Source organism: Lethenteron reissneri, chromosome 23, assembly GCF_015708825.2.
Source record: "Lethenteron reissneri isolate LAM-NWPU_2019-01 chromosome 23, ASM1570882v1, whole genome shotgun sequence".
Classification (NCBI taxonomy): Eukaryota; Metazoa; Chordata; class Hyperoartia; order Petromyzontiformes; family Petromyzontidae; genus Lethenteron; species Lethenteron reissneri.
The window spans coordinates 4,684,543-4,700,972 of NC_083801.1; the positions used below are offsets into that span (position 1 = coordinate 4,684,543).

Below are 16,430 nucleotides of genomic sequence, written 5' to 3' on the forward strand. Positions count from 1 at the left end.
GTTTAGCGTGGACAATTAGATCCAAGCCGAAACATAACATATACAAAAGATTGTTTAAAAATATATACATTTTTTATGATAGAATATACTGTCATCAGTATGACATAAGTATCCCAAGTTTGCAGTCGATACCACATTCGGAAGTGGGTAAAAATTTAGTTTCAAGATTTGAGGATACAATAACGACAGAGTTAAAAAAGCGTGTAAAATTGGAATATTCGAGTCTTCTATATGATTAAAGCGCTCTACCTAGCATTTACCGTTATAAACCTTGTTCATGTGTAGTAGTTCCCTAGTAATTACCCTGTAATCGGGTAATGTGTATGGGGTAAGGGTAAAAGGTAGGGTGAAGGTAAGCTCGTTGCTTTTTACCTTACCTGATGAAGGGTAAAAGGTAAGGGTAGAGCGATTGTATTGTGGTAAAGGGTAGGGTAAAGGTAAGCTCGTTGTTTTTACCTTTTAACTTTTACCTTGCCGAGGCCTACTCCGGGGTACCACTGTACATACATCGCAGATTCTTGAACCCAGCCAGATGCGACAACCAACCCAGCACATTTCCCACGTGTGAAAATGCATCTCTTCCTAAATCTCAAAAGCCACGCTTTAAGTGTTCGAATATCAGTTGGTCCTCTCGTTCTCCATTAAAAAAAATCACAGTTAGCTGTGTTGAACTTCTTTCGCACCGTACGTAGCCAAACGTGATAATCGGAGGTGACAATTTGTGCAAGCCGCGTGTATAGTACTGTACGGTGGTCAAGACCTGTTTTGACAGGGTAGTGATGTCTCAGTTTTAATGTTTGTTGTACTATCTTGAGAAGTTTAGGAAACGGTTATTTGAATAAATGCACCTGGAGAAGTCTTGAAAGTTAATGGCAGAAGAAAACTTTGAAGGGTGTGGCAACTGTATTGTGAATGCAATTAGAAAAAGGTTGTGATGGTTGCAGCATGGAGGGTAGCTTTATCATGCCAAGCACGAGACTGTCTTAGTGGCTTGAAACTGAGGAAGACCCTCCAAGTACCACGGTAAGATACTGTAAAAGTACAGCCTGTTAGTATCGATTTTAATGGCATCACCCAGGAGACCCGAAAAGGGGCAGTTTCATATACGTGCATAAATTATCAAATTTTAACAGTGCCTACTGCATACTTGTGTTCACAATAAAAGGTTTCAAGAAGTCATGTATTTCAAATGTAAGTTTATATGCATTACACGTTTATATACAAATATTGATACTTCAAACACCTGATGAACTGGTGACAATCAGTTATTGCTTTCTGCAATGGAATGGCAAACCGATTTTTGCACAACGATTTTTTTGTATAATTGTTGCACTGACAGAATTGTTTAGGTATTGTATAAATTATTTTTTAATTGGAATACATTTCAATTAAATAAAAAAAACCATGCACTTAAAAATATGGTACTCTTAATATTAATGATCCTCAAAATTGACAGAACTGGAGTCAAATCATTGAAACAATGTTAAGCCTCGATACAAAAATGCACATTTCACAATTATTTTTAACTGCCAAGTGATGTACATTGTATTCATAAAACAAAGCCATATTTCTAAGTAAATAATGTTGGGTCCGATGCCAATTCATATAGTTAAAGAGTAGATTCACATCTTAACGGGTGAGAATTTTTATCTTGATTGGAATACTCAACCTTCGGTAAAGACCAGGGGGAAATGCTGTATGCTGCCTGGAAGATAAGGTATCTCTTAAAACAAGCATACCACCTAGGGATTTACATAAACAGGTCATACGATGTTTTACAATTTCAGACAACGACCTTCTGAGCAAAGTTTATTTCACATATCTCAGTGCGATAGTTATGGGTTGATGATACTGTGTGGGCGTAAAATAGGTGATTAATCAGGTCAATCTAAACTATTAAAACTGCAAGATTATTAGTGAAAATAGCCCAGCAGCACATAAGCAATAAAGGGGCACTTAACAATGAACAAGACTAATACACAAATACCCTGAAACTGGATGACGGAATCTCTTATCAAGAAAACCAAATTACACTGGAGAATTTGAATTTGCTTAACCATGCAAAGCTACATATTACCATTAAGTTTCCTGAAACAGGGTTATTTACTTTAAACCTGCAAACCAAATGATCACAATTTAGAAAAAAAATAACCTAAGCTACAACTCAACATGTATGCCACTTGAAAAACAATACAAGTCATGTACTTAAAAAAAAATTAAAGTTTCAGACTCGGTTACACTCTCCTTCTGTTTTTCCTGGCACTTCATACCAAAATGCCTTTCAGTAACGACCTGCAATGAGAAAAATCAAAGGTGTGCAAGCTGACCGGAAAACGACAGTCATTATTCCATACGTAACTTGTCACGACAAAAAAAGAATTTGTGCATGCGTGCTTTGCGGCGATGTCTACTCACGTGGAGAGTACGAACGCGAACGGGACCTGTAGCCACCCCGATAGTAAGGCGATGGAGAACGCCTTCTGCGACATACAACAGCAATCAAGAAAAAAACATACCAGGCACCAACCAACAACACTCGTGGCATTTAAAATTACAAACTTCAAGCAACGCTTTTTTCAAGTGCTTGATTTGTGGGAAAACGTCAACTCGTGTTGCGTAAAGCACCTGTAACGGTCGTATCTGTATCCGTCATCGTAGCCACGGTCGTAACCTCCTCGGTCGTACCCGCCGCCTCGTTCGTAGCCTCCCCGATCGTACCCACGGTCATAGTTGCGGTCATAGCCGCGGTCGCAGCCACGTTCGTAGAAGTTGTCTCTGCCTTCGCGGCCTTCCCGGCCATCGCGGCCTTCTCGCCGACTGCTCGTACTCATGTGGCGAAATCACAGGAAAATGCAATGTAAACATGCTGCGCCAATCATGGTTTTAGAGGTCAGATATTGGAAGCAGAATGTACGACACAAGCCTTTACATTGAACACAACTTCATTGTGGAAGTTGAAATGGTATTCGGACAAAGTGTATACATGTAAAGTAAATTTTGTACTTTTTAACATTTAGAATTATTGAGTGCTTCCGGTAATAGAACTTTTAAACAGTGACTGTTACATTTGAGGAGCGCAGCGGTTTACACTTACAAGGTAGGGCGTCCCATGTAGATGCCCGGGGTAGGTGTGTGGGCACGCTTAGTAATTGAGAAGTCCACTCGTATGTACCGCCCATCCAACTCCATGCCATTAGCCCTTTCCTTTGCCTGGAGAAACAATGTACGCACTTTAACACTGTGCATGTCTTTACATTGGAACGCACCAACAAACCATTCATGGCAGCACACCTACCAACAACAAAAAAACTATGGCTCCACACTCAGTCATTTAAAAAACTGATAGCATGAAGCCCAGGCATTATGGGGTAACTTCCTCCTCTTTATTCATCGCATTGTTTAAATTCTTAGCCTAAAATTTTTTTCCAAGTGATGTGCATAAAATGCGTCCAATTATGTAAAGATTCGCCATTACTAGTTATGGGGTTCCATCCTTCTTAAGACATACCATTTGTGAATTGCCAATTATCATCGCCCTCCTTTTTTGCAGCATCCATGCTCCCAACACTGCTTTAGATCACATTTTCAAGATTTTACTCATTCTTTTCCCAATTGCTTTAGTTTTTCAATCTTCAGCTTTGCACCTGTTGCTTGCTATACTTAACTCTTCCTTAACATGTCATGTGGTTTAAAAAAAATATGCTCTTTGCTTTAGAACTTTTTGTCTCCTATTTGAATGTTTTTCAATTACATATTAATTCATTAGCGATCTAATTCATTATTTATACCCGTTACATCCATTTAATCAATTTACTCGAGACATTTTAATCTGTTGCTTAGAGCTGGCCTAAAGTCAGTATAATTGAGTATATTTTTAAAACGTCACATCCACATAAACCTTCCAAGACACTGACAAATTGGTAACAAAAAGCTCATTTGGGGGGAGCATGTATAGCTCCTTTCACTTAAAATTAAGTATCTAGATGCTACCGCATAAGAAAACAAGACGAAATCGTTTTAAACATTGGTGCTTATAAAACGAGACCAACCTCTTTAGCATCCTCTGAATTATCAAAGTAGACGAAGGCAAACCCCCGAGAGCGGCCCGATTGCTGGTCGTACACCACATTGACGCTCTGGACTGGGCCATAGCGTGAGAACACTTCCTTCAGGTCCTTCTCCCCTGTGTGCAGGCTCAGCCCAAATACACCCAGGCAACAACTTGGGTCTGGGTTCACCTGCACGCACACACACACAAAGATTAACGCTCGCATAAAACGAGCAGCAGCAGCAACACAACTCACAAAAAAAGCATTAAGCCACATTTGCATAGCTTAGAGCAGTTTTTCATTTCCGGTGCATGATTGCATTGCAATGAATATAAGGGTTGTCCATAACTGCAAACCAATATCATGGTACTTAAAACAAATCACTACATCATATATTTACAAAGTTAAAGATACCATTTACTAAATCCGCAACACTGTTTAAAGATGACGACAGCATATATCACTTCATACACGCGCTTGCAGTTTTTTTGACATCGCGCCTCAAAAGAAAATAACGAGAGCGGATGAGGGCCTGGAATAGACGCGGACGAACACGACGAGACGTGAAAGTGCACGTGGGCCTACCCGGGAGCCCAGGTGGCGGCGCCGGTTGGACATCGGCGAGCGGCTATGGCGCCGGTAGTCGGGCGTGTAGGAGCGGCTGCGTGAGTGGCGGCGTCGCGAGTGCGAGCGGGACCGAGAGTAATGCCGGTGCCGGGAGCGTGATCTGCACGGCCCACAAGATGACACCGAAGCGAGATTTTAAAAAAATTCAAAAATATTTATGGTAAACTTTTTTACGACAAAAGTTTTTACAAGTACACTGCCACAGGCTGTTATTGCAGCAGCTTTACATAACACGTCAAGATGTTACCAACTACATCATTTACTCTGCGTAATTTTAAGGTAAAATTATAAATGTAATAAAGACAATCCATATAAATTTCGATTTAAAGCTTTCGTGACTGCAGGGATTCATCTTCCTGGTTCTTTCGGTAAAGTCACGTAGAAGGGAAATAATAAAATAATATTTTTTTATTTTTATTTCCCTTCTACATCACGTAGAAGGGAAATAATAATAAAATAAAGTTGTTATTATTTTATTATTTCCCTTCTACGTGACTTTACCGAAAGAACCAAGAAGACAATCCATATGTAAGAGAAAGTGAATGTAATAGGAATGTCCATTACTTATCCACGTTATATTGAATAAGACATTTTTCTGGAGCATCCAGAATTGGGAAAATTCGCCAATTCCATTTTGACAATTTAGCATTAAGCCCACAAAGGAGATAACCAACATTCAATGGTCAGCACGGGCCAGTTCGTGGCAATGTCGCAGGCAAGCAAGTCTGCGAGTTTCATAAATGTACATGACCTTCCAATCCTCGCATGTGCAGTGCTGAATTACAGCCATGTGCAAACACACATGGCCCCTGTTTATACATAATCTCATGTTACTTTTGGACAAAAGTAGCTGAGCAGTGCAACAACACAGTTCCTCGCCTGGATTTAGAATTTGAGCGAGAGTTGGAATGAGAGTGGGAGCGTGAGTGGCGAGAGCCCGTGCGAGACCCCGAGTGGCCGCCTTCGTTCTCCAGCGGTTGCGTTGCTGCCGAACTGTGGCTCCCCGACTTGGAGTGAGAGGCCTGCTGAGATACACACCAAACACCATTTGAAAAACTCTCAAACAAACGGAAAGGAGCAAATCACCAGTCACTTTCCCCTTCACTTGTACACCGTCTAGGACAATTGTGGACACAACTGTAAAGCATAGTGCACATATCCACAAGTGCTCCGGTCCTGATAAAAATGTACATGCACAAAGCTACTAAAAAAACAAAGCTACTTGTTTTTTTAATTTAAAAGGCAATATCGTATTATCAATTTCACCAACAGAATATATCAAATTTGTTTAATATTAGTTTAAAATAGAATTCTCCCTTTACAATTACAGGCATGTTTCGTGTCTCTAAACTGGTGGAGAGGCTTACCCCATGATTCTTGACAATTTCTTATACATTCAATTTTCTTTTTTCGAACCCTTGAACCCTTCTTTGCTCTTCTGCTTAACCCCATGCATTTACAACTTCTAGTGGCCAAATTCTTCAGTTTCTTTTGATTTCAGCTTCAACTGAGTTCTTTTTTTCCCTTTTCTAACTTCTGATATTCTTTTTCTTTAATCTTGGTCCACATTTTCTGGTTTCTATTCCTTCCAATAACCTTATGGGGAAAACATATTTAACACCATCAAGTACATGTTTAACAAAGTTCACAATTAAACATTTGCAAAATATATTCAAAATCGTTCAATACAATCTGACTTAATACAAAAAAAACAATACAATATTTCGTAGTTTACAGCATATCCGCATCAAACGCTTAACATATCTTCTAGTTAGGCATTACCACAATTACTGAGGCATTGCATTCTTCCACTTCAGGTTTTCCCAAGTGGAATTGTACGGGGAAATTTCGAGGGCCACTCTCTGCCATAATTATCAGGTGCTTCAGAATTAGCACGAAGCCTTCAAATTAACAAATATATGGCATACAATAACACCTCTAAGCTGGGCATGAGAAACACAGAATTCAGGGTAAGCCAGGCCCCCTAAAATAAATAAAGCTAAAAAAAGAAACAAAACACAGCAGGCGAATTAAGACTCACAGCAGACGTATGCACTAGCAATTCCAGAGCGAGATACACGTGCTGTACGTATCTGGTGTATGGAATTATGAGCACCTGTACACTTGGATGTCAGCTATCCATCCACCTCTGCTTTCGTAGTGATATTTTGTGTCATTCACATGATAAGATCATTGAAATGTCTTGTATCAATGTAAACAACTTGGCAAGTTTGCACATTATTAATCATTTGAAGAATGCCGTGCGTGTCCTACAACCTAAATGTTGTCCCCAATAGGTCTGGCTTTGCGAAGTTTCACTGCACACAAGGTTAATGCAACGGTTTTTACTAAACAAGAAAAAAACACCTCTACTGAAGTCGCTTAGAATGTTTTTATAAGTAAACTATTCTTGTGTATACTCTTTGGTTCTTTCGATAAAGTCACGTAGGTAGAAAAAATAACAGATCACGACGTTTCGATCACCACACAAGCAATCGTCCCCTCTCTCCCACCTGAAGACGATTGCTTGTGTGGCGATTGAAACGTCGTGATCTATTAATTTTTCTATCTACGTGACTTTACCGAAAGAACCAGAGTATGGATTCCTGCAGTCACGAAAGCTTCAAATGGAGATATTCTTGTGTAGTTTTTAACATTAACCGTGTCAACCTGCTCTAATTGTACACGTTTCTTTTCACTTGAGGAACCCATCCAAGCCCATCATCCCCCCTAAGGGTCCAAGCGTTTTTACCCACCGAGATGGGACTATCATCTCTATATTCCCTTTCAAAGGGCTAAAAGTAATCCTAGCATTATGTTGCTATGGAGCAGGGGTCAGCAACCCAAATAACTCGGCCATTTTATTCGAATTCGGTAAAAAAAACTCAATATTTCTAGAGCTGCAATGCACATGAATTACGAGACGGTGGGTCCCTTAATAACATCACCGAGCCGCACATGCGGCTCAGGAGGCGCAGGTTTTGACCCCCCCTCCCACCACGCAGTGGGCACTATAAATTACGGCCCAGCCGCTGGTGCCGCCAGCCTTCAGACATTGACGTGACAAGCATTCTACATCGGGGAGAGGGCTATAGAAAAACTGGCTATTTGCAGCCTCAGTCCACGTCATTGCTGCTCACCAACAGCAACAGGGGTTGGCAATGACAAAAACGTTGTAAAAACTATCACAAATTACGTACGAGCAGCAAGAATTGTGTAAAACTGGCAATTCATTTTTCGTGGAATGTGACAATGCACCTTTTATCAGACTTGGAAAAAAAAATTACGTGGAGAAATTAAATACAAAAGAAAATTGATAAAATCGTTGTCACAATCAATTACTACACATTGATATTATTTTGATAGTGTCAACTAAAAGGCCGGTGGCGTGCAATTCCCAAATAAGGCAATTGTTTGGATTTTTGTTACAATAAAAATGACCTGTTATTCATGCAATACGCCTATCCGGTTTAGACGTACTCAAGTTCTTATTTTGATGTGAGAATGCCGATAAACCTGTGGGAAGAGGTAAGGTGAAGTCCCAGATACATTCAGTTCTTTCAAGGACGATGGAAAAGCCGAGTGATGGGGGGAAAAACGGCTTGTGAACAATTTCAAGATACAGAACCAAAGTTCTTAACCCCGTTTTAATTAATCGAATTTATTGCATAACGCTAGAAACGCATGCGACTGTAGAAAATTGCAAGCCAATAGGCAATCAGTATGTTAAGGGTTACATTAAATCTCTTACGGAAACATGCATGCAAATGTTTTGCAAACGTCGCGTTTAAGACAATGGAATTAGTTTTGCTACAATTGAGAGAATGGATTCTCCAATCGCATCATGTAATTTCTTCAATGGTTTATGTATGCTGGACTTCTTTCGCTTGTACGTCACCTAGCTTGTTAATGCAAACACAGATAAGGTGAATATTAAAGACCGTGCAAAACACGTTACACCTGCCCAATAAATGTTCATCTTCATATCGCAAGTAGTAAGCAAAATAAAAACACTATACGCTGTTATTTAATTCAGTAGCACTGTAAATTTAAAACCTAAATTAGATCGCCAGTTGTAATCAGCAGAGGTACAAGATGGTAAGCGTGTATTGCTTTTAAGTTGACATAAATGCAGTTCAATACAGTACACAACATTGCAAGTTATGTTTATATTCTGCTCATATTTATCGTTAATGACGTATTACAATCGAGTGGAAATTGCTAGTTATGACTGACATGCGTTAAGAGCAGTGTTGAGATGGATTCAGATCGTGTCCGACTGTGAGCCGGTCTGGGAGAGGCCTTCATTCAGTAGTGGACACAGATTGTGACTGATGAATTATAACACGTGGTAGACATGGCAAGTAAAGAGCTAGGACTGTAATCTTATACAAGTACATTTTCATCACACATGATCCGGCGAAGTTTTCCCACTAACCGTAACATTCCAGGAATCGACGGGGGTGAATTGAGACATGTATGATCGATATAACTTAACCCCAAAAAAACCCCATCCGATCTGCAAATCGCAATGAGCGGTGCGGATAAAACTCCCCATTGCAATCGTGTATACCATACTGGACAGCGCGTGCTAAATTGTACATTAAAGTGGTTGTGAGTAGACTGAGCAGCACGCCACTGCACTCTGTTGTTGTGTATCATTGGTGCCTTAAACAGTGCTTCACAAGGCACACACACCCCCCCCCGCGTCCTATAGACGGATACCTCATTTGACATACGTGTGGTGCCTGGTGAATTGTGAGCGAGTGGTGCCCGAGTACTCAAGAGTGGCGTCAACGTTAGTGGCCGGCGAGTTGCCTGGTTAGTGGCGTTAGGCGAGAAGCGGCAAAGGGGGGCAGCGATCAGCGGTTAAGGGAACGCGCCGGGCGGGAATGAATCAGGGTGAACAAGGCTCGCTTATAGACGTCGGGTCGAATGGGAAAGATTGACCACGAGCTACTCAAGACGGAATATAAATGCCTAACAAAGCATACGGCTGCTCAACACAGATCGGCCACATTTCGCCCGGCACTTGTTCAATAATTTGAATTACCAGGATTATTCCTCGAGAACGCAAAACTCGCGTCTGCAAGCCGGTAAGATGCCAAGTGGTACCGTGCAAATCTTGTTTTTTAAAGAGCTCTAAGTGAAACGTAAAATCGCGGTCGTAAGCGCAATGCAATCAAGATTGGAAGCGCGTTTTCTTACGCGCGCTGAGATGTGGCTCGCACACCAATCAATGTGTACACTACTACTAAACACGTTGTTCTAGTGCAGTGGTTTATCTAAAAAAGTATGGTCCCGGTACCAATGTGGTCCGCTTAGCCCCCCCCCCCCAACCCGGGTGGGCTGATGCAAACGCAGCTTGATCCAGACTTACATTTATATTTTTGCTTATGACAAAAAAAATATTTTGTAAACTACCCTGACTAAACTATCCCAACATCTAAAATGCCCCCACTTAAAAATACCCTTAAATCTGCGTAAATTTTTTTTGTATGTTCCGGTAATATGAATCATTTAGTTGCTACCGGTATTTGGAGAAGTGAATGCGATGTCACCAGAAGTGGGGGAGGGATTGTCCGCGGAAATATTTTTATATTTCCCCATAAATACCGGTTTTGTGGAAGTGATATGGTGCATTGTAAATCCCCATAGTTTTACGAAACCTTCCAGAATTCGGTGTTCTGAGTATTCGCGACAGCGGCGACAACCCACTTCCGTGACCCGCTTAGACGCTGTCGACCTAACGCAGTCCACGAACTCGCAGGGCAAAACAAATTAAAAGTCCGGGAGAAAATCCATTCATCAATCAGGTACTATCTAAACTCGAGGCACAAGGTGTAATCTCCAAGTGGCACGTGTGTACTAGAGGTTTCATTTTATACAACCATAACACTGTCACATACACTGCAGTTGAGACCTCATGACAGTACGCTGGTGGCCCCGCACGCATCCAGACTTCTTCGCAAGGGAGACGACGTTCAAGACGAGAGGACGATAGCCGAGCAACGAGAATGCAAAGCTTCGGGGAAAATAAGAGGCATCAGCAAGCGGCTTCATGCGAGAGGCCAGACGCAGAGAGGAGGGGGGGACATCAAAGCGAAACGCACAAGGGATTCATACTCTTAGGTTTTTTCGATAAAGTCACGTAGGTAAAGAAATACAATGGGAAGACGCAAAGCGAAAAGCGCAAAGGATTCGGTAAAGTTACGTAGGTAGAAAAATAGAATAAATAATAGAAAATGCGATGTCACGAGAAATGTATCACTTGATACAGTAATTTCAGCTGTGACGGTCCCACCTGATGACGGAGACTTGTGTTGCCTTTGAAACGCCGTGATTTATTATTTAATTTATATGATTTTTATTATTTATTTTTTTACCTACGTGACTTTACCGAAAAAACCAAAGAGTATGAATCATTGCAGTCACGAAAGCTTCAAATCTAGAAGCACAAGGGAAACGATAGGGAGCGAAACCGTGTCGACGGGGAGATTAAATGAGATGGGGATGTGGACGAAAGGGTAAAGAGACGGACAAGTGTGATGATGAGTGATGATGAGACTAAATACGACGAGATGGAAGCGAGGAATTTGCCGATATCAAGTAGGGCTCAACGGTTATCGATTTCAAATCGAAATCTCAAAATGAAACAATGCGATTAGCAAATCGCAAAGGCTGCGATTTTCAAAGTCCTATTACTTATTGGAATTGTTTTATTTTTTATTCTAACTTCATGTATGTAACTTAACAATTGTTCTGTTTGATTGTTCAATTTCAATTAAAACATTTAAACAAATAATTGTTGGAAGCAATTCATATCTTTTAAATTCTAATCCTTGAATTCGAATATACAGCAGTTTATTTTTTGACAACGTGGTAATGCTCCATCACGTTCTAAATCTATTACACATTGCATGTTGAACTGAAACTTGACTTAAACAATTATAATCGCAAATCAAATCGCAATGTCCGAAAAATCGCAATTAGATATTTCCCCCAAATCGTTCAGCCCTAACATCTCGAGTGTTTGAAGTGATGTGGCGATGTTGAGATGAGATGTTGGGATGAGGCGATGTTAGCGATGTGGCGATGAGGTTATGTTGGGATGAGGCAATATGACCATGAGGTGATGTTGAGATGAGGTGATGTTGGGATGAGGATGTGACCATGAGGCGATGTTAGCGATGAGGTGATGTTGGGATGAGGTGGTGTGACCATGAGGCGATGTTGGGATGACGATGTGACCATGTTAGCGATGAGGTGATGTTGGGATGAGGCGATGTGACCATGAGGCGATGTTAGCGATGTGGTGATGAGGTGATGTTGGGATGAGGTGGTGTGACCATGAGGCGATGTGGTGATGAGGCGATGTTGGGATGAGGCGATGTGACCATGAGGTGATGTTAGCGATGAGGTGATGTTGGGATGAGGATGTGACCATGTTCGCGATGAGGTGATGTTGGGATGAGGCGATGTGACCATGAGGCGGTGTTAGCTATGAGGTGATGTTGTGATGAGGCGATGTGACCATGTTAGCGATGAGGTGATTTTGTGATGAGGCGATGTGACCATGAGGCGGTGTTAGCTATGAGGTGATGTTGTGATGAGGCGATGTGACCATGTTAGCGATGAGGCGATGTTGAGATGAGGCGATGTGACCATGAGGCGGTGTTAGCGATGAGGCTACGCGGATGCCCCGGGCTCAGCTGGTCCGCTCCGCTAGGCCAAACTCAGGATCCACTCATCGCTACTGGGCCTGCAACAACAATAACCACAGTCCCGTCGCTCTTTGTGTGGTGTAAATACAAAACAAAAACCGCAGGGATATTTACCCCGCCGTCGTATCCTCCTTCCTCCACGTCGCTCATTGTTTAATCTCTGGCCCTAGGGCGGGTGTTGTTATAATTGTTGTTTTGTTTAAATCGCGAACCGCGTAGGCGCCGTGACTGCTATGGCGGCGATCACGACTCACAAAATGGCGGCAGATGTGCGAGCATCCGGGTCCTCGAGTCCCCCTACTGACGTCACATCCGCTAGAGCCCCCCCCCCGAGCCTCCCCCGCGCCCCCACCCCTCGCTCCACCCCCCCCCCCCCCCGAGAACCCCTCCCACGCCCCTCCCCCCCGTGCTATGTAAATCTGGCAGCCATCTTAGGTGGGGCTACACAAAGACAAAGCTCCCCCACCCCCGTGCTATGTAAATCAGGCAGCCATCTTAGGTGGGGGTACACAAAGACAAAGCTCCCCCACCCCCGTGCTATGTAAATCTGGCAGCCATCTTAGGTGGGGGTACACAAAGACAAAGCTCCCCCACCCCGTGTTATGTAAATCAGGCAGCCATCTTAGGTGGGGCTACACAAAGACAAAGCTCCCCCACCCCGGTGCTATGTAAATCAGGCAGCCATCTTAGGTGGGGGTACACAAAGACAAAGCTTCCCCACCCCCGTGCTATGTAAATCTGGTAGCCATCTTAGGTGGGGGTACACAAAGACAAAGCTCCCCCACCCCGTGCTATGTAAATCAGGCAGCCATCTTAGGTGGGGGTACACAAAGACAAAGCTCCCCCACCCCCGTGCTATGTAAATCTGGCAGCCATCTTAGGTGGGGTTACACAAAGACAAAGCTCCCCCACCCCCGTGCTATGTACATCTGGCAGCCATCTTAGGTGGGGGTACACAAAGACAAAGCTCCCCCACCCCCGTGCTATGTAAATCTGGCAGCCATCTTAGGTGGGGTTACACAAAGACAAAGCTCCCCCACCCCCGTGCTATGTACATCTGGCAGCCATCTTAGGTGGGGGTACACAAAGACAAAGCTCCCCCACCCCCGTGCTATGTAAATCTGGCAGCCATCTTAGGTGGGGTTACACAAAGACAAAGCTCCCCCACCCCCGTGCTATGTAAATCAGGCAGCCATCTTAGGTGGGGGTACACAAAGACAAAGCTCCCCCACCCCCGTGCTATGTAAATCTGGCAGCCATCTTAGGTGGGGTTACACAAAGACAAAGCTCCCCCACCCCCGTGCTATGTAAATCAGGCAGCCATCTTAGGTGGGGGTACACAAAGACAAAGCTCCCCCACCCCCGTGCTATGTAAATCAGGCAGCCATCTTAGGTGGGGGTACACAAAGACAAAGCTCCCCCACCCCGGTGCTATGTAAATCAGGCAGCCATCTTAGGTGGGGGTACACAAAGACAAAGCTCCCCCACCACGTGTATTGTCGGCAGTAATAATAATTAGAGATGCTTCTGGGCTAGATCGCCAATTAGTAAGGGATTTTGTCCGCGCAAACAAAGCGTGCCAATTAGACGTTCACAATTACACAGTAAATTACAACCAGCATCAATCAGCCGGGTCCTCCCTACACATTTAGGAGCACGCATTGAGATCCTGTAGATTATGTTGCTGCTATAAATGTGCGAATGATACGCCGCACTTTGTTGAGCTATCATCTGTGGCCAGGTTGCTTCTGAAAAAAAAGTTAATACCTTGAATAGGCTTTGCCTCGAAGGATGGGGATGGTTTAGTTGTATTTTTATTTTTTCGGGTGATATGGTTGCCTTTCTTGTACTTTTCACTAATATAATTTTTTTAACGTTCTTGCCCGCCCTTAATGGACATCTGTAGGGTGAGTAGATTTATAGCTAATCGGATTCCTCCTTCAGTATAAATAAATCTAATTATGAAACCCTGTGGGCAGACGTTTATTTCTTTAATTTAACGTAAAGATTATTGATTGATTAAATATTGCAGGGAATTGGGTAACTTGGGAATGTGTCAGTGGTCAAAACAAAATGTTCAACAGTCAACCCGCATTGTTAAAGAATAACTAAGATGTGGGTGGGGGGGGGGGGTGAACGAAATAGACCCCGTTTATTCCAGTTTTGTTTTAAGTCAGAATGTGTGGTTATTGTTAAGCCCCGTCGACCCACTGCTGGGTTTGTGTACAAAGACAAAAACGTTACAAATACAATATCTTCTTCTTTGAAAGGTTACCGAGCCTGAGGTAGAGACGATTGATGGGTTTAATAACAGAGACGTGTTTCCTTATTTCTAATAAAAGATGAAACTAAGTATTCGGTGGTTGATGCTACTGCTGTTGCTGCTGCGTTGCTGTACATGCACAGACACTACAATAAATAAAACTACTCAACAAATTCGTCAAAAACACTGTGGCCCTTAAGAGGAAAACATATATAATGGGCGACGTTTCGGGAAATGCCCCTTCTGCAGAGCACTGCGAAGCCACGTATTTGCGAATAAGTTTGAGTTTAAATTTCGATTTAAAGCTTTCGTGACTGCAGGGATTCATCTTCTTGGTTCTTTCGGTAAAGTCACGTAGAAGGGAAATAATAAAATAATAAAAATAAAACATAATAAAATAATTCTGACTTTACCGAAAGAACCAAGAAGATGTTTGAGTTTATTTTTTTAAAATCTATATAAGCCTTATAAGGAGCGACACCCTGGTGAACATGCGACGTTGGCATGTGTCGCGTGGAACCGCTGACCCCAGGGTTCAATGTTTACTGGGTGCCAGCGGTCGGTACACGTGGCGAGCACCGTTGGTCTTGCAATTCCGATCCCAACGGTTCAATCCCAGCACCCGAATACACATTTCTGAATCTTTCCATCTCTTATCTCAGCGTGGAAGAATAAACCACCACCCCCCCAACAAAAAAAATGACCTCTCAGCACGGAGAAGCGTCGACCGACCATAGCAATTTCGGAATCGTGCTCTCTCTCTCTCTATAGGGGGCGCAATAGTCTGCAGATTTTAGATTTAGCAGAAAATCACAATCATTTTAAACTTTGCTCACAGTTTAAAGTTTCGATTTAAAGCTTTCGTGACTGCAGGGATTCATCTTCTTGGTTCTTTCGATAAAGTCACGTAGAAGGGAAATAATAAAATAATAAAAATAGAACATAATAAAATACAATTCTCATTTGAGAAATAAGAATCTATATATATAAAATCGTTCATGTCTGTCTGTCTGTGTGTGTGTGTGTGGACTTTGGCCCATACGCACTTTCATTGGACGGCGGTTGCCCCTGCCAACGGCTAGCCACGCCTTCGCCACTTTCATAAGCTCCGTATTTAATTAAATAATAGCCATTACACAGTATTGTTGGAGCGCTAGGGGGGGGGGAAGGAACGCCACCCGTACCCTGCCTCTTCCAAGCCGACAATTTTAGGCGAGGCCGCAGGCTTTGCACGCTACTAGGCCTCGACACCCACCACGCCACTCTGAGGTAAATTCATCAAAGTTTTTCCTACTCTTCACTACACCCCCACCACAATGTGTGCTATTAATATTACTTTTAAACCCAACGCGCCAACAATCGATTACTTTAATGTTCACTGTACAAATACTCATTAAGCTGGGTGAGCGTACTGCCAGTCTATCATGTACACTGTAGCCTGCTTATTAAGCTCGGTGAGCGTACTGCCACTCTATCATGTACACTCTAGCCTGCTTATGAAGCTGAGTGCGTGTACTGGCAGTCTATAATGTGGACTCTTGCCTGGTTATTATAATCGATTCTTTATATGTTCTTTGTACAAACAGTCATTAAGCTGCTTGAGCGACCCCAGTTCGATTCCAACTCACGCCCACCACCGCTGACGATTATTTGAAACGGACGTGGCCCTCCCCTAGGTCCACTCAGCCTCAAAAGCGTAACTGCTGTCGTGTGTGAACATCGTCACTGGGGAGACAAAGGCGGCGGGGCATCGTGGATCCAAGTCCC

General features: G+C 42.8%; 1 protein-coding gene across 5 annotated transcripts; it reads right to left on the reverse strand.

Annotated features, from left to right (window-relative positions):
• Positions 1 to 1,181: 1,181 nt before the first annotated feature.
• LOC133345869 (transformer-2 protein homolog alpha-like) lies at positions 1,182 to 12,677 on the reverse strand. Of its 5 annotated transcripts, none has more exons than XM_061556925.1 (8): positions 12,515 to 12,677; positions 5,625 to 5,698; positions 4,635 to 4,776; positions 4,050 to 4,238; positions 3,094 to 3,210; positions 2,626 to 2,828; positions 2,416 to 2,480; positions 1,182 to 2,292 (listed from the first exon to the last, which is right to left on the reverse strand). In XM_061556925.1, the coding sequence occupies exons 1-8, from the start codon at positions 12,548 to 12,550 to the stop codon at positions 2,282 to 2,284; spliced, it is 837 nt and encodes a 278-aa protein (XP_061412909.1). In that variant the 5' UTR covers positions 12,551 to 12,677; the 3' UTR covers positions 1,182 to 2,281. The 5 variants fall into 5 exon arrangements, with proteins under 5 accessions (XP_061412909.1, XP_061412907.1, XP_061412908.1 ...); XM_061556923.1 differs by having other exon boundaries at positions 5,556 to 5,698; XM_061556924.1 differs by having other exon boundaries at positions 5,625 to 5,701.
• Positions 12,678 to 16,430: the final 3,753 nt, after the last annotated feature.